This window comes from Myotis brandtii, unplaced genomic scaffold (genome assembly GCF_000412655.1).
Source record: "Myotis brandtii unplaced genomic scaffold, ASM41265v1 scaffold695, whole genome shotgun sequence".
NCBI lineage: Eukaryota > Metazoa > Chordata > Mammalia > Chiroptera > Vespertilionidae > Myotis > Myotis brandtii.
This window is the reverse complement of record NW_005370716.1, coordinates 4,068-24,915: the sequence shown is the minus strand read 5'-3', so window position 1 is coordinate 24,915 and position 20,848 is coordinate 4,068. Positions and strand designations below refer to the sequence as shown.

General features: G+C 51.0%; 1 protein-coding gene and 1 long non-coding RNA gene across 2 annotated transcripts; one reads left to right on the top strand and one right to left on the bottom strand.

Moving 5' to 3' along the window:
• Nucleotides 1–5,729: 5,729 nt before the first annotated feature.
• On the bottom strand, nt 5,730–7,429 carry LOC102243700. Its single transcript, XR_314475.2, has 3 exons — nt 6,983–7,429; nt 6,700–6,755; nt 5,730–5,960 (listed from the first exon to the last, which is right to left on the bottom strand). It is a non-coding gene; the product is annotated as an uncharacterized LOC102243700 (long non-coding RNA).
• Nucleotides 7,430–8,392: 963 nt separating this feature from the next.
• Nucleotides 8,393–17,298, top strand: LOC102248599 (formin-like protein 6). Its single transcript, XM_014529760.1, has 3 exons — nt 8,393–8,441; nt 9,207–10,186; nt 17,122–17,298. Exons 1-3 carry the CDS (start codon nt 8,393–8,395, stop codon nt 17,185–17,187), a joined length of 1,095 nt encoding a protein of 364 aa, XP_014385246.1. The 3' UTR covers nt 17,188–17,298.
• The last annotated feature ends 3,550 nt before the right edge of the window (nt 17,299–20,848 follow it).

The window sequence follows — 20,848 nt, the reverse complement described above, 5'->3', positions numbered from 1 at the left end:
ATGGATGCCTCACTCACTCAAAGTTGGAAAAGAAACAAATACTTGCTGTCTTCTTCACATCCCAGAAGGTCATACTGAGGATTTTACCCTCAATAGAAACATTCATTCTACCCAAATTTTCAATTTATGATATAATCAGAGTACCAGTAGGTAAAGAACTCAAAATCAATGGCTGTGAAGGGTAAGAGGCATTCTGAGATCAGACCTTTGCTCTCCAAAAACTACCCATGGACCAGCCACCTAGACATCACCTTGGATGTGGTTAGAAATGCAGAATCTCAGGTCTACCCCAGAACTGTTGAATCAGAGCTGCATTTGACAAGATGACTGAGGGATCTAAATGCACATTAAAGTTTGAGAACCATGGATCTAGAACACTAGTTTTCCAATTGTCTCATGTGGCATGTTTTATGGCCTTCTATGAGTAATGGGCCATGAAAAGATGGGAAGGGGTGTGGGTATCAGGCCTTGCTTCAGATGAGTAGCCTGCCTTGATCTGTTTGGGAGGTTGAACCCACAGACAGACCAAGATATTCCATGACCACAAAGGTTTGAGAACCACTCTTCTAAATTAATTATCTCATTTTTTATGTTGCACAACTGAGATTTTCCAAAAGGATAAGGGACTTTTGCCAAGATCACATCATAGTCCCTTGAACACTGTAGGAAAACTCTAAAATTTACAAAGCCTGGGAACCAGGAAAAACCTTCACAGTGAGTGTTTCTGGAATTGCCTCCAACCTGCAAAAGTAGAAGCAAAGACTGAGAACCTGAACCCCACCAGGAGAGGATATGATATGTAAGGCTATGCCCCTAGCAAATGCCCCATGAGGTGTGTGGCATTTGTGCCACCTTATTTACAAGAGGGGACAGAGAGACATGGAAATAATAAGTGCCAAGGCCACATAGGAACAGAGGAGCTGACATCCAAACCCAGGTTGCTGGGCCCCAAAGCTCAGGCTCTGGATCTCATCATTCCACTATCTCACAGCCACACATCCCCTGCTCAGCCCCACTGTGTGCCCTATACATTGGTTCAGCTTGTGAGCTACACAGACACATGTTCATTCAAAAAAGGGAGCACTTCTATCCTCATGGACCCATTGGATTCAAACAATGGGCTCCTGTGCCAATGCTTGGGCTCCTAGTATAACCCATATCAAGGAAAATGCAAGGTGGTTTGCTATACCTTCATGGTAATGATTATAAGTAATCTGTTTAATATCCATCATTCTATATCTGCCATCTCTATGCCTTGGGAAAGTTAGAAAGATCAAGAGGCAGGAATGGTCACAGGAGGGACAGGAGAGAAGAGATATTGTACAATGTATCAACATATTCATCTGGAGCTTTCTGCCATCCACTGATCAAGCTTTGATCACCTACCATAATTTAATTGAAAGTGAAGTTGGATGAGTCAGCCAGCAGATGGCACAATGAGCAAGCAGCACATTACTATTGTCAAACCTTAGTGTCATTTACTAAAGCTTCCTGAAGCATCATTTTTGGGAATATTTTAGTTGGGTGATACAGCATGCCAAGGATACTCCCTCATCATCTTGTCTTCACCACCTACCCTCCTCCTGCAAAGGTAGCATGTTAAGAGGTAGTGAGTGAGGAGCCTGCACTGCCACACTCCTCCCATCCTTGGACACTATTACAGTTCAGGCCATTGGAGAGCCAGCTGGGGCAAACCCACATGAAGCCTTCTTTCTCTGATTCATCAGCAGTTCTCTGCTCAGTCTAAACAACTTGGGGTTCCACAAGGGGCAAATAAACTTTCTGGTGGGGGCCAAGAGGATATGGCCTCCAACACACCTACCCTCCACAATAATCCTCAGAACCTAAAGACCTAAAGTTGTCTCTCCATATTGCCTTCTAAATTCAGGAACAAGAATTGGAAACCTCATTAAGTAAGAATAGGAACATGCTGCTAGAATCACTGTTCATCCATGGAAGGCTGCCCCTGGGCCACACAGGGCTGCAGCATATTCACCTGTGTGCCCTATCTCTACAGGTTGCCTGCCCATCAGAGGTACACAAAGTTTTGTCAAATGACTGACCAACCAAATGAATTCTTCTCATGGACAGAGGCAAAAGTTTACCATGAAAATGGCAAGTGAGGGCCCTGGCAAGGTAGCCCAGTTGGTTGGAGTATCGTCCTGTGTAACAAAAGGTTGTGGGTTTGATTCTCAGTCAGGGCACATAGCCAACTTATGTGTTTGATCCCTGGTATGGGCACGTATGGAGGCAACAACCAATCAATATTTCTCCTTTCTCTCTCTCTCTCTCTCTCTCTCTCTCTCAAATCAATGAACATATCCTAGGGTGAGGAAAAAAAAATAAGTTAAGGTGTTGACCAGCTGCACCCAAAGCACAGTCCAGACTCCTAACAACACAAAGATCCTAATGATGGTTTCTTCCAGGTGGACCAAAGCTAGTTTCTCATACGCAACTCCCATGACCTCATGCCACAAATGCATCTGCTACAGCACAAAACTTCTCAGTTCCCTGAACATATCTGGTCCATTCAAGTGGACCTTCTGCTATTTCCCACCTAAGGAGACCCTTTGTACCTTTACGACCCTGTTCAAAGGCCCTCTTCTCTGAAGCTTTCTGCAGCCTCTCCCAGCAGTTCCTTCCTCTTCATGTTCACCAAACCTCATTCTGCCTGGTTTCACACACTGCAGTTCACAGGTCAGCATGAAAGGTGCACCCTCCCAGTCCTGAGTAATGTAGAGGGGAGTGTGCACTTGTATACCTGTACCATCAAGGAGACTCACAGGGCAGTTATCTTCTGACTTTTGTCTTATGTTGTGTATTGATCTCTGCCCTCTCCCTTTGGGTGCACTCCAACAAGTGCCCTGGAAAAATACCCACTTTCTGGTTCAGCAGTGGCCTGATGCACAAGACGCCGACCACAAGATGGAACAGGTTCTGCCCATGCAGAGGCAGCTTCGGCCCTATGTGTACTACTTAGCATACATCCACTCCTGGGGCACCAATCCTAGGGGTTGGTTCACCCATTCCATCAATATGGGGCGCAAGGACTCAGACACAATGAGGATCTGACCCCTGGGCCCATTGTGGCCTCTGACTGTGGCCCTGGCTCTCAGGTACCTGAGGGGCTGGTAGAGACTGTCAGGTCAACGTTGCAGGGTGAATGGACAGCCTGCCCAACCCTGCCTCCTCCCTGCTACCTTAGTGGGTGTTAGTGCCCAATCAGCCTTTGGACTCCTCCCTCTCAGCATCAGCTTCCTGAAAGACCCAACCTAAAATGATTGGTTCTAGAATGGTCCCAAAAGATGGAGGTAAGATGGGGGTCTTGGTGCATAATTACTCCTCACCCACCCAGTTGGAAATGAGGAACCCATCCTGGGGGCAGGTGGTGTGCAGACAGCCCTGACACAAGGCGACAGCCCAGTCACTGGACCTGCAGGTGGTAGAGGAATGTCTTGGCAGGTGAGACGATACAGGCAGGTGCAATGTATGTGAATGGATGGAGGTGACTTCTGTCCTTTGATGACCCACAGGAGATGACCAGCTTAGGGAGACTAACAAAGTGAAAACTAAGGGAGAAGCCCAGAGTCTCCTCCATAGATTATAGAGTAGTCCCCATCTCAGGCAGTGGACAAAGGTCAAAGCCAGGATTTGACTGGAGTGGCTGAATTTCAAGGATGTTCAAAGGTGGTTGAACATTCAACTGAGGCAGGTCTGTCATCCCAACATCAGAAACCCCCTTGGGAAAACCTGCATCCCTGACACAAGGAACAGGGGCATCTGGGCAAAGGCCTGAGAAGATCTGGACTCCTCAGATTTCTCTGGAAGGTCTGAGTCTGTGGCAGCAGAGCCTACCCCTTCCCACCCCATGCCTGGGGGAGAAAAAAAGGCACATGGCGTTCCCCACAGGGGCCCTCCATCTATGCAGGGAGGGTCACTAACCACCACAATTTGCTGAGGGATTGGCAGTGCTACAACCCAGACAGTCCCAGGAAAACCAGGGAGAGGTGGCAGCCTACTGGCAGGCAGGACCCAACCGCACAACACAGGCACGGCATGCAGGGCCTGGAAAGGGAAGAAAGGGACTACACCTCCCCTCCCCAGAAACTGCAAGAGAGACCCCAGGGAGACACTGAAGGAAAGGAGCCAGGGGCTGATGACGAGGAATACCACTCACAAGGAGTTCAACATAGACAGGTGGTGGTGGACGACACAACATGGCCTCCCTGGGGGCACAATGGATGGCCAATTGACCAAGGTACAGTCTAAAATGGAAACTCAAAAGAGTAAATATGGACAACAGGGGGCTGAGGCAGCTACCCCAATAGACAAGTCATGATGCCTTGTCAAGGTTCTGCCCCTGAGCCAGTTTTTAGACCCGGAACCATGGACCAGGGAGGTGCCTGGGTCCCCAGAGAGGACTCTGCAGCACCATGGCTGGAAGACACTGGAATGATCCCCCAGCCCTTCCCAAAGGGACCACCAGCTATGTACTGGGTGACTAAACATTGGAAAGTGGGGAACCCAGACAGTTGGAGGATGGGAAAATTCAGTGCCCAATCTGATACTGAGTTGGGAGACTCAGTAAACTGTATCCATATATGCTTAAGGAAGGCCTCTTGTGCTAAAGTTTCTGAGCAGAGGATGTCACTGGGTCAAAGGTATACTGGGCCATTCCTGAGGATTTCAGTGCTTTTGTGTAGGGAGAGTCCTGCATCCAATATACTCCAGAATGAGGTGTTGAGCCTAGTGAGATGTCTTCTGAGAAACCTTTCAGAAATAAGACAAAGTGGTATTATAGCATAAACTCAGCTGGGTAAAGAGAAAATGCATAGCAAAAGAACTGGGAGAATATGGCCAAATTGTGAATGTTCTTGCCTCCTGGTAATGCATCACGAGCATCCTTTGTCCTGACTCTTCATGCACTTTCTGTCCTTTCCATAGTGGACACAGTGAGCATGCAGATACTCAAGAGTCAGTGGAATACGTCTTCTGCACATGGCCCATTAGTCCACCCATTGGTGCCCTGTAGCCACGGTCCTAAGATGACAACACGTGCTCCAGGTCCCCCATACCCAAATCTCCTAAAACACAGGAGCTGGACTGCACAGCATGATGTTTGTAAACCCACCCACAAGATAGTGAGGGCCTGGAGCGTGGGTCATGGCTTATTTGCTAAGAGAATGAGGAGAGTAAAGAACACATAGGGGAATAGACCAGGAATGATGGAAACATGAAAATAAGTGGCTCCCAGCCCCCACCCCCAATTACAGTTAACATAACCATTTGTAATGTGAATGTGGATGAAGGCTGCCAGAAGTTCACAGAAACTGCCAAGGTGCCAACTCTGCTGTGCCACGGTCTGTGAGCAGGCCCCACACCTAACCAGGGAGTCCGTCAGCTGTCCGTGTCTGCAGGATCCCTGTAGTGCAGCTTCTTTCCACAGCCTTGGAGTGCCAGGAAGACAAAACCAGAATTAAGTACTGCTCTCAGGTTGGACCAATCGATCTGGACTGTGCTGAGAGGGACACAGGCAAGCAGAGCTGTTTAGGGGGCAGAGAAGAAGGGAGGCAAGGGAGTGTGCATATTGGAAACAGGCCTGAGGCTCAGGAGTCCAAATGGGAGAGTTGGGGAAAAAGTAACAAGGCTTGCTGTCTTCCCACACAGCCAAGGCTGCCCCCCATCTTCTACATCAGTCCAGGGCATGGAACTGAGGCCAGGGGTGACCAAGCAAATTAGAGACAAGGAGCCCTTTGTCAAGGGCAGACTGCTGGACCCAAGGGCACCTCCTCTCAGGGGACCTCTCATCCCAGGTGGCAGGCAGCCTCCAGCGGGAGGGGCAGCGGTACAGTACCTGGCCTGTGGAGTCACTTACAATTTGGGAAGTCTAGGTGAACAGTGAGTCCAAAGCAGGCCTGCAGGGAGAAGGAAATCAGTCCCTGAGAAGCACGAGGAGGGATCTGAAACAGAAACCACCAACATGGGATTAGCATCCTAATTTCACAATGCGTGCCCACAACATGACACAAAAAAAAAGACAAGCAGCTCAGGAGAAGGATGGGCCACAGGTAGTTCTTGGAGGAGGAAACAGGAGATGCTGAGAAGTACAGGAGGGAAACCAGGAATTTGGGACAAGCAGCTCTGAGCAGGGTGGTGCCAACAAACCTGTGGCAGGAGCAATCTGGAACCTCTCAGGGCCTCAGAGCCAAAGAATGATGCACACTGGGGTGAAGAGGGACAGAAAACTGCAAAGGCAAATGCTCAGAGGGCTATGGGGGACAGTGTGTTCTCTCTGGTGTCAGCAGGGGGACAAGAAAGGGAGGCTGACTTTTGGCAGGTGCCCTGGGCTCTAAAGAGGTTGCTGTGTTCATGAGCAGAGCCCCCTCAAAGAGCAGTGACAGAAATGTCACAGACTTCCTAAAAGAAAGACTGGGTGAGTTATGGGATGGAAATGCAGGCTGGGGAAGAAGTGGATTTTTTTTTAGGCAGTGAGTATTGTAGTAGTGTCTGTGGGTGGGGGGCCCCCACAGAGGTATGGCAGGTGGCTGGGAGGGAGCAGGAGGAGTCCCAAGAAGGACCCAATATCCCCTGGGAGCTTCCAGGTCTCCAGGGCACCTGTGCAAGGCCAAGCAGTGGAAGGCAGGAGGGGGCCTGGTCTGGCAGGTGAGGGGAACCTACCTTCCTTCACTGGGCTCTTACCTGCCAGGACTTTGTTCCTGGGAGGGGATGGGTAGCAGTTGGTGAGAGAATGTCACCTGGCAGCCAGAAATCAGACAGTTTTAGGTTTCTGTGCCCACGTTTTATTTGTACTAAAAATCAGGATTGAGTTGCAACTGGGTCCCTAAGACAGTGGCAGCCAAGGCCATCCCACCCTCACCTGCAACGTGGCCAGGCCACTCTTCTTGAGTCCACGCACCCGGCATGGAATTGACCTTGCAGCCACCACCCTTGGAGCTCCCCATCATTAGACCACCCTCCTCACCTTCACTGTTCTGCTCCCCAAAGGAGAGATCATACACCCTGTTCTCAGCATACAAGAGTGATGAAAAAGGAGTCCTTCTGTAGTGCCATCACTGTCTCCCACCAGCAGCCATAGAGTGTCTCTAGCTCACTGGGCAAGTTCCATTTCTTCAAACAAGAGGATTTGGGAGGAACACCACAAGCTGGCCAGTCGGGAGACCCTCCTTCATGTATTGAAACTCCCACACGAGGTTCTGAGATCCTCAGTGACAGCAGCTGGAAACAATATTTGGAGTGAGGAGTGGAGGAAGAGAAGCCAGCATGGATGGAGTTGGACCTGGTGATCATTAAAGCCCCCTGCAGCCCTGAGGCCTAAGTCCTATGAAGGTACCCTCTGTCCCTCACCTCATGGCCAGCATTCCTGTTACCGCCAGCTTCTGCAAGAAGAGAGTAGGTGCAGCTCACTGGAAAAGAAAGGCCTCTGTTGAGTCAACATTTCTATGCAACTACTGTGGCCCGGGCACTCAGTTTACAGAAAACAGGAAGACACAAGCCTTGCCTTCAAAGAACTCGGAGCCCCTGAGGGGCTCTCAGTGGCAAGAGTTACAACCCTGGGAGGTAAGAGCACAGTGAAGGAGGGTATGTGGGAAGGTACAGGGTGCTACCAGAACGGGGACACAAGAGTACCTGATGCTTGTTTGTGGGGTAAAGAAGGGATGTTAAAGTTGCACCTGGAAGGACAGGAGTTTGCCAGGACAGGAGGAGGCAGGCACTCCAGGCCTCAGAAAGCACAGGCGCAGAGGCAGAGTCCTGGTAGAAGGCATGCAGATGCCCAGGGTGCAGCAAGTCTGCAGCACTGTGACCCAGAGGGTGATGAGGGAGGGCTGGGACCACTGAAATGCCCTCCTAGACCCCCAGGTGTTTGCCCTTAAACAAGAGAGGACTCCACAGGGTTTCCTATCTGGGGTTGATGAGAACACATGTGCAGTTTGATGGCAACTTGTAGGACCCACTGGAGGAGGAAAGACAGGGTTGCTCAGGCCAGTGGGGGAGACTTAGGTAATAGCACTGGCCCCAGACCATGAAGCCTGAACTCAGGGAGTAGCAGCGGGGACAGGAAAGAGTAGCACTTGTTCTGATCAGGCATTTTAGAGGCAGGGACAGGGGCCTTGGTCATCAAATAAAAGTGAGGATGAGCATGGGTCAGTGGACAGGAGTCAAGTGTGGTGGCACCGAGAGGATTGAGCCCTTAACTGAGAGCTAGAAGAGTAGAAACAGCCGATAGGGAAGGTGGATTTGTTTGAGACATGTCATCTCTGAGGGTCAGCAGGAAACACAGTGGGGATTTTTCTTCTCACCTGCAACAAAAAATGCCAATGTGAAGACCTTAGCTCAAGGCACTACCAGGGGCTGGGGTGGGGTGGGTAGGGGTATGGAGGATCTTGCAGAAAGCAGAGCTGGCCTGGGCATTCAGACCTCAGGTGCAGGACTCAGTCTAGTTGTCCTGTCTGGGGCCTCCATATCCCCCGGGGTCCATTCTCAGGGTCCCCTTAGGTCATTCAGGCCCCGGGCTGCCATATTGCTGCATGCCTACTGGTGCAGGGCAGACTGAGGGCAGGTGTCATGATAATCAAAAGGGCACTGCCTGGCCTTGGCCATTGAGTGGGAAGCCACCTGCCACGTGGTTCCCAGTGCCCAAAGGTACATCCTTGCCAGCTCTGCCCCACTCTCCTGGTGGCTCCCCCCTCCTCACAAGCTAATCCTCTTCAGCTCCCTCCTAGTTTCCCTCTGCTCCATCCCCAGCTATTTGCAGTGGAGACATATATCTCCATGGCAACCCACCCCCTCTTCCCTACTCCAAACCCAGATCCACCTCCACCCTGCAGCTCCATCCTCTGCTTTCTCACAGTTCTGCCCCCTGCTACTCCCATAGCTCTTTCCCACATTTCACTACCCCCCAGTTCTGCCTCAGCCACAGATCCTTCCCATCTACTCCCAGAGCTATTTCTCACCAGTCTGCCTTCAGACACTGTCCCCCAGCTCCTCCACTACCCGCCTCCGCATTCACCCCCTCTGAGCTCAGCCTCCCCAGCTTCCCTGCACCCCCTCCCGCAGATCCTCCTCCACCAGCTTTTCCACAGCTCTGCCAACCCCATCCCACAGCTCCTCCCAGCTTTCTCACAGTTCAGACCCCAGCTCCGCCTCCTCCACGCCCTCATGCTAATCCTCCACCAGCTTTTCCACAGCTCTGCCAACCCCATCCCACAGCTCCTCCCCAGGTTTTTCACAGTTCAGCCCTCAGCTCTGCCTCCTCCACTCTTTCCCGCATATCCTTCTCCACCAGCTTCTCCACAGCTCCCCCACCCCCATCCCACAGCTCCTCCAGGTTTCTCACAGTTCAGACCCCAGCTCCACCGCCTCCTCCCCCTCACGTAGATCCTCCTCCACCAGCTTTTCCACAGCTCCAACACCCCCATCTCACAGCTCCTCCCAGCTTTCTCACAGTTCAGCCCTCAGCTCTGCCTCCACCCTCCCCTCCCGCAGATCCTCCTCCACCAGCTTTTCCACAGCTCCCCCAGCCCCATCCCAGAGCTCCTCCCCAGCTTTCTCAGAGCTCAGCCCTCAGCTCCGCCTCTTCCACCCTTTCCCGCAGATCCTCCTCAACCAGCTTTTCCACAGCTCCAACAACCCCCTCACAGCTCCTCCCAGCTTTCTCACAGTTCAGCCCTCAGCTCTGCCTCCTCCACCCTTTCCCGCAGATCCACCTCCACCAGGTTTTCCACAGCTCCCCCAGCCCCATCCCAGAGCTCCTCCCCAGCTTTCTCAGAGCTCAGCCCTCAGCTCCGCCTCTTCCACCCTTTCCCGCAGATCCTCCTCAACCAGCTTTTCCACAGCTCCAACAACCCCCTCACAGCTCCTCCCAGCTTTCTCACAGTTCAGCCCTCAGCTCTGCCTCCTCCACCCTTTCCCGCAGATCCACCTCCACCAGGTTTTCCACAGCTCCCCCAGCCCCTTTCCACAGCTCCTCCCCAGCTTTCTCACAATTCGGGCCCCAGCTACTCCCCCTGGCTTTCTCCATTGGTCTCACCCAGATACTCTCCCCCCCACCACCACCCAGTCCCGCCTTCTCCCCAAGCCCTGCCCCGCTTTTTGCCTAGCCCTGCCCACTGGCCACTGGTCAGGAGATCCCAACCTGCCCTGGTCATCTTGTGAGCCTCAGTGTCCGGTGAGTCCAACAATGTCTCCTAGCAACCGTGGTCTGCATGCGTGTCTAAGTCTCTACCCGGCTGCTTACCTGCGCGCCAGCTAAGTGCCTGCAGAATCCTGGCACGTGTGCTGCTACGTCATGGAGTGCTGCTGTGTCCTGGCGTGCTACTTCCGGATGTATGTGTCTATGTGCCTTTGTAAGCCAGCAAGAAAAGGGGTTTTTGTCTCCGCCAGCTTGGGGTAGCTCACCAAAACCAGTGGGTGTCAACGGTCACCTGTCAGCGGTCCTGGAGAAGCTGAGGAGCAGCCAGGATGCTGGCCTGCTGCTCTGTGGTCTCAGAGTCCCAGAATCCTCTCCTCCTCAGGTCCTGGGAGGCGCTCTTCTCCACACTGGCTGTCTCCCTGGGCCGCGGGGAGTAGGAGGCCTGTCCTGCCCTGTGTGGTGGTCTCAGCTGGGTCAACCTAGAATAGCGACCTGCATAGCCAGTGGGGCCAGGAGATCTGAGTCTCCAGAAGGGAGTGGGGATGCTCAGTTCGGCTGCAGGCCTGCTGGGCCACCACCAACAACAACAAAAACCCTCAAATAAATGATTTAACTTTACATTTAAAGGAACCGGAAAAAAAAAATCAAAGCCCAAAGTAAATAGAAGGATGGAAATAATAAGTATCAGAGCAGAAATAAGCTACATAGAGTATAAAAAATAACAATACAAAAGATCAATGAAAGCAAGAGCTGGTTCTTTGAAAAGATAAACAAAATTTATAAACTTTTAACCAGACCCATCAAGAAAAAAAGAGAGGACCCAAATAAATAAAATCAGAAATGAAAGAGGAGAAGTAACAACTGACACTAAAGAAATACAAAGGATTGTAAGAAACTATTACAAAGAACACCCACCACAGCTCAGGCCACACTTTTCTGGCTCCTCCTCTGGCTACCTTCACTTGCCCACCATCCTTGTAAGTGTGTGTGTGCCTGGGAACAGGCTTCTGCTGCCTCTGCTCACAGAAACGACTGTAGTGGTCCACATGTACAGGTCTGTCCTCCCTGCTTCCTGCTTGGCCCTTAGGCTGTCACCACCTCATCCAGACCCCAGGCTGTGTGGTGCTCAGCTGGTTGCCCATGACAACCCTCCCAGTGGGACCTACCCAGGATTACATTGAGGGGAATGAGATTGTAGGGTCCCCAAATCCTTCCCATTTGATGATGTGAGGGCAGGGGGAGCTTTCTCTTCCTGGAGACGGGGGTCTGATGAGCTGTAAAAACATGACCTCCTTACATGACATGGTTTTCTGTGCAGCTGGATGGGCCATCATGTGGTCCCTGCACAGGTAGGGCAGGAGAGAGCCACTGCTATGATTAGCAGAACCAAACCCTGAGTAAGGTGCCACATGTGTTTCCCACCAGCTGGAACCTCCTTGGTCCTGTTGGTTTCCGATCCCTGTTGAGTAGACTGTTCTGGTATGTTAGCCAACATTGCTGTCTTGTCCCTAATGACCTTGACTCATTACCCCTCTTGTCCTCGTGCAGGTGAACAAGCAAAGGCAAGTGGAAGAGTGTGTCTTCCTCAGGCCACAAAGCAGGCACTAGGTAGGAGGGCACTCAGCCCCCTTTGTGCCTTTACAGTGACCTCAGTTCTCCCTAGGGATGCCACCCATGCAGACCCCGTCTCCTTATTGTGATTTTGTGGCGTTGATGAGAATAGGGCCCAAAACTCCATGGTGGAAACTAGGCATATACCCCAGTAGAACAAATACAAATGGCCAGGCCACAGGGGAACATCCAGCCTCTTCCATAAATAATTCAAACCCAATGACAGGTCGACCCTTTGTTATTCAGCAGGTGGGTGAAGGTTAAGCACAGTGGCGATGCTCAGAGCCCCCAAGCATATGAGATAATTGCACCCTGGCCCATGGTTGGCAGGGCATACACGGGTGAGCTTCTGTGGAAGGCCATTTGCTGGCATCTATGAGCATCTCAGATGTGCATGCATGTGACCCAGGCCTCTGCCTAACAAGTCGACAGTCAATGAGTGTTTGTGGTATTGTCCCTTATAGTAGCAGAAAATGCAAAGCAGTCTGTGACTCTTCATCAGTAGGGGAAAGTCAGTCAATATTGGGGCCCACAATGGGATACTATGCAGGCAGCAAAATATGGGCTAGAAGCAAATGTAGAAGTGAAAGAATGTATTTGCTGGGCTGTGGATGGCGAAACCATTCTCCACCCTGTGGAGATGTGAGGGAAGATCTTTGCCTCTGTGGACATTTGCCTGGGTGGTCACATCAAAGCACCACAGCCCTAGTGGCTTAACCAACAGACATGTATTGTCTCACCGTTGCAGAGGCTGGAGGTCAGAGATGGAAATGTGGACCCAGTTTGCCGATATTGAGGACTGAGAGAGAAACTGTCCATCCCTGCCCCCAGGCTTCTGGTGGTTTTCAGGCAAGCTTTGGCACCCCTTGGCTTGTAGGTCTCAGCCTTCATCTTTACCAGGTGTTCTTGTGTGTGCATGTCTGTCTGTAAATTCCCTCTTTAGGTGAGGACATGGGTCATTGGAGGAGGGTCTCATTTTAACTTGATTACCTCTGTAAAGTCCTTTTCTTTATGGATAAGGTCCTGGGGTGAGCAAGAGGTGGGGTCCAGAGCCCAGGGGTAGGAGACTCAGCCAGAGAGAAAGGGAGGGAATGCAGAGGAGGAAAGAGAGGAGATGGGCACAGGGACTGTCAGGACACTGGGTTGGGAAGAGTGAACAGGTGGCAGCTTTTGTCCTCAGAGCCTTGTCTTTGAGAGTGGGTGTGTTTTCATAAACAGGAGGACATAATAGCTGATATCAGGTTTATGTCCTTTAAAGACAGGAGGGGGAGAACCAAGATGGCAGCATAGGTTAACGCCGGAGTTTGCTGCCTCGAACAACCACTTCAAAAATACAACTAAAAGATGGAACAGACATCATCCAGAACCACAGGAAGGCTGGCACAGGTAGGGCAGGAGAGAGCCACTGCTATGATTAGCAGAACCAAACCCTGAGTAAGGTGCCACATGTGTTTCCCACCAGCTGGAACCTCCTTGGTCCTGTTGGTTTCCGATCCCTGTTGAGTAGACTGTTCTGGTATGTTAGCCAACATTGCTGTCTTGTCCCTAATGACCTTGACTCATTACCCCTCTTGTCCTCGTGCAGGTGAACAAGCAAAGGCAAGTGGAAGAGTGTGTCTTCCTCAGGCCACAAAGCAGGCACTAGGTAGGAGGGCACTCAGCCCCCTTTGTGCCTTTACAGTGACCTCAGTTCTCCCTAGGGATGCCACCCATGCAGACCCCGTCTCCTTATTGTGATTTTGTGGCGTTGATGAGAATAGGGCCCAAAACTCCATGGTGGAAACTAGGCATATACCCCAGTAGAACAAATACAAATGGCCAGGCCACAGGGGAACATCCAGCCTCTTCCATAAATAATTCAAACCCAATGACAGGTCGACCCTTTGTTATTCAGCAGGTGGGTGAAGGTTAAGCACAGTGGCGATGCTCAGAGCCCCCAAGCATATGAGATAATTGCACCCTGGCCCATGGTTGGCAGGGCATACACGGGTGAGCTTCTGTGGAAGGCCATTTGCTGGCATCTATGAGCATCTCAGATGTGCATGCATGTGACCCAGGCCTCTGCCTAACAAGTCGACAGTCAATGAGTGTTTGTGGTATTGTCCCTTATAGTAGCAGAAAATGCAAAGCAGTCTGTGACTCTTCATCAGTAGGGGAAAGTCAGTCAATATTGGGGCCCACAATGGGATACTATGCAGGCAGCAAAATATGGGCTAGAAGCAAATGTAGAAGTGAAAGAATGTATTTGCTGGGCTGTGGATGGCGAAACCATTCTCCACCCTGTGGAGATGTGAGGGAAGATCTTTGCCTCTGTGGACATTTGCCTGGGTGGTCACATCAAAGCACCACAGCCCTAGTGGCTTAACCAACAGACATGTATTGTCTCACCGTTGCAGAGGCTGGAGGTCAGAGATGGAAATGTGGACCCAGTTTGCCGATATTGAGGACTGAGAGAGAAACTGTCCATCCCTGCCCCCAGGCTTCTGGTGGTTTTCAGGCAAGCTTTGGCACCCCTTGGCTTGTAGGTCTCAGCCTTCATCTTTACCAGGTGTTCTTGTGTGTGCATGTCTGTCTGTAAATTCCCTCTTTAGGTGAGGACATGGGTCATTGGAGGAGGGTCTCATTTTAACTTGATTAGCTCTGTAAAGTCCTTTTCTTTATGGATAAGGTCCTGGGGTGAGCAAGAGGTGGGGTCCAGAGCCCAGGGGTAGGAGACTCAGCCAGAGAGAAAGGGAGGGAATGCAGAGGAGCTGGGCACAGGGACTGTCAGGACACTGGGTTGGGAAGAGAGTGAACAGGTGGCAGCTTTTGTCCTCAGAGCCTGGTCTTTGAGAGTGAGTGTGTTTTCATAAACATGAGGACATAATAGTTGATGTCAGGTTTATGTCCTCTAAAGACAGGAGGGGAGAGGCAAGCAGAGTGGGGATGCTCATGTGGAGTGTGGTAATGAGGCTCAGGCCCTATGATGATGATGTGTAGCCACTGGTTCTGTCTGTCCTCTTAGGGGCCAGGTACTCACAGCCCTGTGGAGACTGAGCTCCGCCAGGTACTAGGACCCGGCTGAGTCTTCAGACCGTTCTGCTGCTCCTGCCACTGCACAGCTCTGAGGAGGAACGACCCCCTTCCCCAGGTACAAGGAAAAGAGGCAAGAACAGAGGGTGCAGTCAGGGCGGCCCAAGATCATGGGCCATCTTTTCATTCCTAGGTGCCACCTTCTCAACTGTAGAATGTGGTGACAATGGCACTGCCCACCCAGTTATTTGAGGATTGAATTCTAGGATCCGTGGATCATGCCCATCCCAGGGCCTGATATGGGCATGGTGTGTGGGTACTGGTGCCAATTGTTCTTGGTCCTGTTATTCCTTTCTGTAGGCTGCAGTGGGGGCCAGGTGTGCCTGCTGAGAGTGGATAGTATTGGTGCAGCCAGGGAATGGAGGAGGGTGGCTCCCCAAGTGCTCGAGTATAGACACCTGGCAGGATGATCTGAGCTCACACGGTGGTATCCCAGGGCCCAGCTGAGGTTTGATTATAAGGATTTACAATCAGGAGCCTTGGAAGAGGGACCAGGGTGCATGGGGACTGCAGCACCTTGGGGTGAAAAGAGGAGAGAGCTGACAGTGTTGGAGGGGGTGGGGGGGGGAAGAAGCAAAACCCAGGAGGGTCTTTGCTGGGAGAGGACTAGAACCCACTCATCCGGTGTGAAGCCAAAGCTCCCTTTCTCCCTCATCTGTGCTCCCCTGGCCTCAATGACCTCCTTTGTGGAACTGACCACACCCTGTGCTGAGTGCCTCTCCTTACCTTGTCTCCACCTTATTCTTGAGCTCCCCAAAGACTCCATCTGATTGGCAAGACATCTGCATCGCCAGCCCTTTCCATGGGGCCTGGCAGCTGAGTGTATGGGGAGAGGGAGAAGGAGCCATCACTCTCTGCTCTCCCACCATCCCTGTCAGTGGGGTTCCAGGGCCCCAAGGGACACTGGGGGGAGAGGTCAGCCCACAGACCATGAACATGGAGGGATGATGCATGATGCTTATTGACATTCACACTTTGGGGTTTCCACAGGGCACTTGAGGCCCATAGATCTCTGGGGAGATGGAGTTCTCCTGCCTCTCCTTCTGGCAGCCTTATGCAGGCTTGGTCTTAAATGGGTCAAGACTCTGGAGACTCATTGGGGACCCTAGTGAGCAGCCACAGGAACTGCACCATCGCCATCCACATTGCTCACAGGGACTGGGAAGACGCCCTCTGGCGGGAGCTGCTGCTGGAGAGGCTGGGGTGGAACCCCATGCAGATTCAGGCTCTGCTCCCAAAGGGAGAAGTATGGGAGAGGAGTGATCACTGGCAAGGCATGACACCTCGAGAGCCACTCACACCCCTCCAAAAGTACCCCCAGGACCTTGCTCAGGAGTTTGGGGCTTGTTTTCTTTTGAACCTGTGGTGGTGGCGCTGTGGTTTCTGTAAGCAGCACACCTTCAAAGGGGCAGAAAGGGGCCCAGGCCGGGGTTTCGTGGGCCGAGTTCCTACGACCTGGGTGAACCCTTCTGTCCACACTGGGCCTCAGTTCCCATTGCTGATCTGAGAGGCAGGGACAGGTCCAAGTCTGCATGTGGTGTCGCCTATGTGTTTGTATGAATGTTTATGTGTGTATACACACACACGTGTGTGTGTGTGTGTGTGTGACAGACCAGGGGAGGCTGCACAGCACACAGAGAACATCGAGTAGCTTCCAGACTCAGGCTGTCTGCCTGACCTCACACACCTGCCCCACCCCACAGCCCATAGCATCCTGGGCACATTCCCTCACACCTCAGTGGTTGAGGTCCCACACCAGCTCCTTGCACCTGGTGAAGAGCTTTGGACCTGAATGCCTGTGGGTTCCCCACAGCAGCCGGGGCCTTTCTGACCTGTACGTGCTGCCCACAGTAGTCGGGCTGGGACCTGCCCATTAGTGGACCAGACTCTCTCCTCTTCATTTCCCTCTCTCCCCCGGCCTCACCCAGAATTCCCTGAACAAAGTTTGACACATCGGAAGTGCTCAGTCAGAGGTTCCCAGCTCACTCCATGTCCCTTTGGTGAAATCAGCTTAGCCCCTAGTGCAGTAGTTCTCAACCTTGGCTGCACATTAGAATCACCTGGGAATCTTTTTAAAATCCTGACTTCTGGGCCTCATCCTCCGGAATGTTTCTTTGTGTTTCTTTGTTATGGGGTGGGGCTACAACATTAGTAACAAAGAAACAGAATTTCTGGAGGATGAGGCCCAGAAATCAGGATTTTAAAAAGATTCCCAGGTGATTCTAATGTGCAGCAAGGTGGAGAACCACTGTGTGGGTGAAACTCTGAATAACTGTTTTCTCTCACAGGAAGCCTTTGGTTTATGGAAGGAAAAACGTCTCAATGTTTCTCTCGTGGTGCCCAGGGCTCCTTGACATGGGGGAATCTTTGCGAGCCCAGTAAACGTGGCTTCTGAGGAGGAGGTGGTGGAACTGGAAAAGCAGGCTGTACTGACCAACCTGAAGCAGAAGTACCCGACTGCACTTCCAAACCCCAGGTGGTTACTGGCCATACCCAGCAGGAAAGGGGGAAAGGATATCTTCCAGGTAGGCATCCCACAGCACCTGATCCCCTAGGGGCAGGAGGACTCCACAGGAAGGTAACCCAGAATCCAGCTGAATCATGACCATCAACAGGCCATCATGCCGAGGATGTAGAACTGAATTGGCACCACCGTGGAGAGCACTACCCACCATCTGCTGTTCACCTAAACAGATTGTTGTGCCCATATATAGGGGACTGTCCTCATGAGATGTCTCTCTGGGCTCATTGACTATCTCAAGGACTCTGACCTTTAGGGAAAAGGGAAAGCTGCTAGGAAATATCTTGGTGCTATCACTCATTTTGGCCCTGCTCATTCCTGCAATGTACAAAGAGAAATGTTTTAGGAGAATGGGTTAGTGTTCAGGACTCCCTTATACATTCTCCCCTCTCTCTGTCTGGTCAAACTCAGAGAACACTTCAGGAGCACCCAGGTGTCATTGTGGGAGGTCTGGGAGTGGGCACTGAACGATTGCCATTGCCAGAGGGTAACCAGCAGGGATGAGCTCATTCACCTTGAGGGAGACACCAGACTTTGAAAGAAAGCAGCTGTCTGTCCTGGCAAGTGACTGGTCTGCTGTAAAAGTGTCCCTTGGCTCACGAGGGCTTGTGTTACACATGTTGTATCACTACCTCATGACCCAAGAACGGATCTGAAATACAGCTCTAATGGAAAAGTGATGGGTAGAGGTTTTGTTTTTTGTTTGCTTGTTTGTTTGTTTTTTCTGTGTGAGCAATCTTGATTTGGGTCCCTACTAGCAGGGTTAGTAATGGTTGTTAGCGGTGAGGATGATGGGCTTTCTCCCATACGTTGACTGGAATGGCCGATCTTCTGAGCCTGACTGTCTCTGTCATACACCACTTAGCAGATGGAGTGGCCAGGTTCTAGGTGGACTTCTCTGCAAGGCCCCTGGAACTTGGGCTAGAGATACTCAGATGCTGATCAGAAACTTCCTGGCATCATAGGGGGACCCGTGAGTAAAGACCCTCCTGTTTCAAGTTGCATGACTAATGTAAGGTGATTCCGCCAAGGTCAGGAGCCAGGCAGTTCCGTCTCCTGTCCAGTAGGCAAGGCTCAGGGGACTAGATCTTCCTGGGATTGCCTCAGGTCTAACTAGCCAGTTCCTTGGCTGAGTATGTGAAAATGAAAGAGGACAACGGGGACAAAAGCCTGTCTGGGCCAGAATTTCTAGTCTCCTCAGGCTCATATGACGAGGTGTGTGGCATGGAAACAGAAGAACACAATTCACAATTATCGTTGGGCTGTTTATTTTCTTCCATGTAGTTTTGCCTTTCTTTATTAAAGCCTACATGGATTCGTGGGTACAAACTGGTGATTGTTTTCTGTCACCTGTGATCTTACAGGCCTGCATTGCCCTTGAACTGCTCACAGAGTGAACAGTTGCCATATAAGGAGTCCTCCCCTCCTGCTAGTACTTATCAGGTTCTTTGGGCTGGGTCATGACTGAAAGGATAGCCATCACCATATTAATACCAGGTGTTGTACAAATACATCATCAAATCATATAGTGTGTGATTTAGGGGGCTAGGGGTCAGAGCCTCTGTGCCGTCCGTTCAGGCAGTAGCCAGGGGAACAAGCATGCCATTTCCAGATATGCCCTCCCCACTTGGGCCACCCGCCTCACTTTCACACCGGACCTCAATGCCACTGTTCATGAGCAGCAGAACTGAGAACTTGAATGAGCAGGTGGCACTGGGTCCCTGAGGATTGCGTGATTTCCTTTTGCTCAACTTCTTCAATGCCTTTTTTGTGCTGAATTCTTTCTTGCTGAGTGTCTGATAGGGGGCAGCCTCTTATTTCTCTGGGGAGGGGTTGAGGTGGTATCTGGCCAAGTATGATTCATCTGGTTTCCTTTTGTCTTGATGTTCTGGATGAGCCAAGGTTTGTCTTTCTGGAAATTGCTGTTTCTGTACACCTGAAACAAAATTAATTCAGTAATTCTGGGAGAAAAATATATCTATTTGACATTAACTGGCCTCTCAGAATCTTTACTCATCCCTGCAGGTTATCTCTAAGGGGGTTACAGTTTCATGTGGAAATCTATACTTTCTCATCTTTGGAAAAATACTATCTCATGTGAAAAAGAGTTATCCCCTGAAATGAAACCCTTTCAGTATATCATTCTTCTGGGCCTACTAGGAAGATGTTTGAGTAACAGAGAACATGGGACATGGGAGGACTTTCTACTTTACCATCATCCTGTTCCCTGGAGAGTTGCCTGGGCATATTTTGCTGAATCCGATTCAGCAAGCGGATGGATGAACGTCTTCAGGCTGTCAGATTCAAAGATTTGCTCCTTGCCCCTTCAGCAAAGAACCTCACATTGGAAAAGATCTTTCTCAATGATCCTGGTGTCTCCAGCATCATTCCAGTGCACAGACATGGAGGCATCATCCTCCACTATCCCCCAAAGCTTTCTTGGGAAGGACAGTTCCAGAAGGTCATTGTTTCCTTCCAATTTGGCAACGTGTTGGCTTGGGTCCTCTGGTTATGGGTTGTCTTGGCACCCTGCTTGGTACCCGTGTCTCTCCAACACCTGTGATAGAACCAGCTTGGCTCCGTGCATCTCATGGGTACTCAGACTTGGCATGGAGATGCTCTACATTAAAAAGCATTGACTACTCTAATCCTATCACTGAGCAGGGGGTTCACAGCAAGGATGCCCAATATATACTGCCCTCCAAATTCTAGAGTCTCAGCCGTGGGGCAACCAGCTGCTTAAGTCATGTGATTTCACAAAGGTGGCTCACAGCTGCTCTGGAGTGTGGGCCCTGGACAAGTGTGGGGGAGTGGATGTGCATAGGGCCCCCAGGTTCTCTCTTTCCAAAAAGTACAGAAAAATCGGGTTCAGGTTACCAGAAAGAACTCTCATCTGCTGCCAGGGAGACTGTTTCTTGTTGATAGTTCACTGGATGTGTTGAGAGGTCATGATCCTATTTCTACTTTCATCCCTAGAGAGGGGGAGGCCTGTTGATGGCCTCTTTGATAGCTCAAGGTCAAGGACTTGGTTAGTCCTAGCTTGGCTACCACCAAGAATGCCTGGGTCAGATGGGCCCCTGGGGGACTGTACCTCCCGTAAAATGGTGTTTGGCCCCATCTCAGTAGGTAGCCCCCATGTCCAATGCACCCTCCACAAGCATGCTGCTTTGGTCTCTTCCAGCTACTCTTGCTGGTTGGTGGGTCCTGCTCAGATATGCCCAAACTAAGAGTCCTGTTTTATTACCCCTGGGTCAAGTTGTCTCTAGAGTAGAGTTGTATTCCTGCATAGGTGGCAGCACAAGCAGTGGTACCTTCCCATGGTACCCATTCTATCTCCCTTTTCAGAGTATTAAGACCAAAATTAACCACAAAAGCTAGAGAACATGGATCACAAAAACCACTATAGTATCCTCTCCTCTTTGGTGAAGATGAATTGAATTTGACTTTTGTCCCATCCCACACCCAGGCTCTCATCTATGTTCAAGGACATAGTT

Coding starts and splice junctions, on each gene's coding strand:
- LOC102248599 (XM_014529760.1), top strand. CDS start 8,393: ATGGAGGATCTTGCAGAAAGCAGAGCTGGCCTGGGCATTCAGACCTCA. Junction 8,442..9,206: donor CCTGGGCATTCAGACCTCAG/GTGCAGGACTCA, acceptor GCTTTTCCACAG/CTCTGCCAACCCCATCCCAC. Junction 10,187..17,121: donor CTTGTGAGCCTCAGTGTCCG/GTGAGTCCAACA, acceptor TTTCTCTCACAG/GAAGCCTTTGGTTTATGGAA.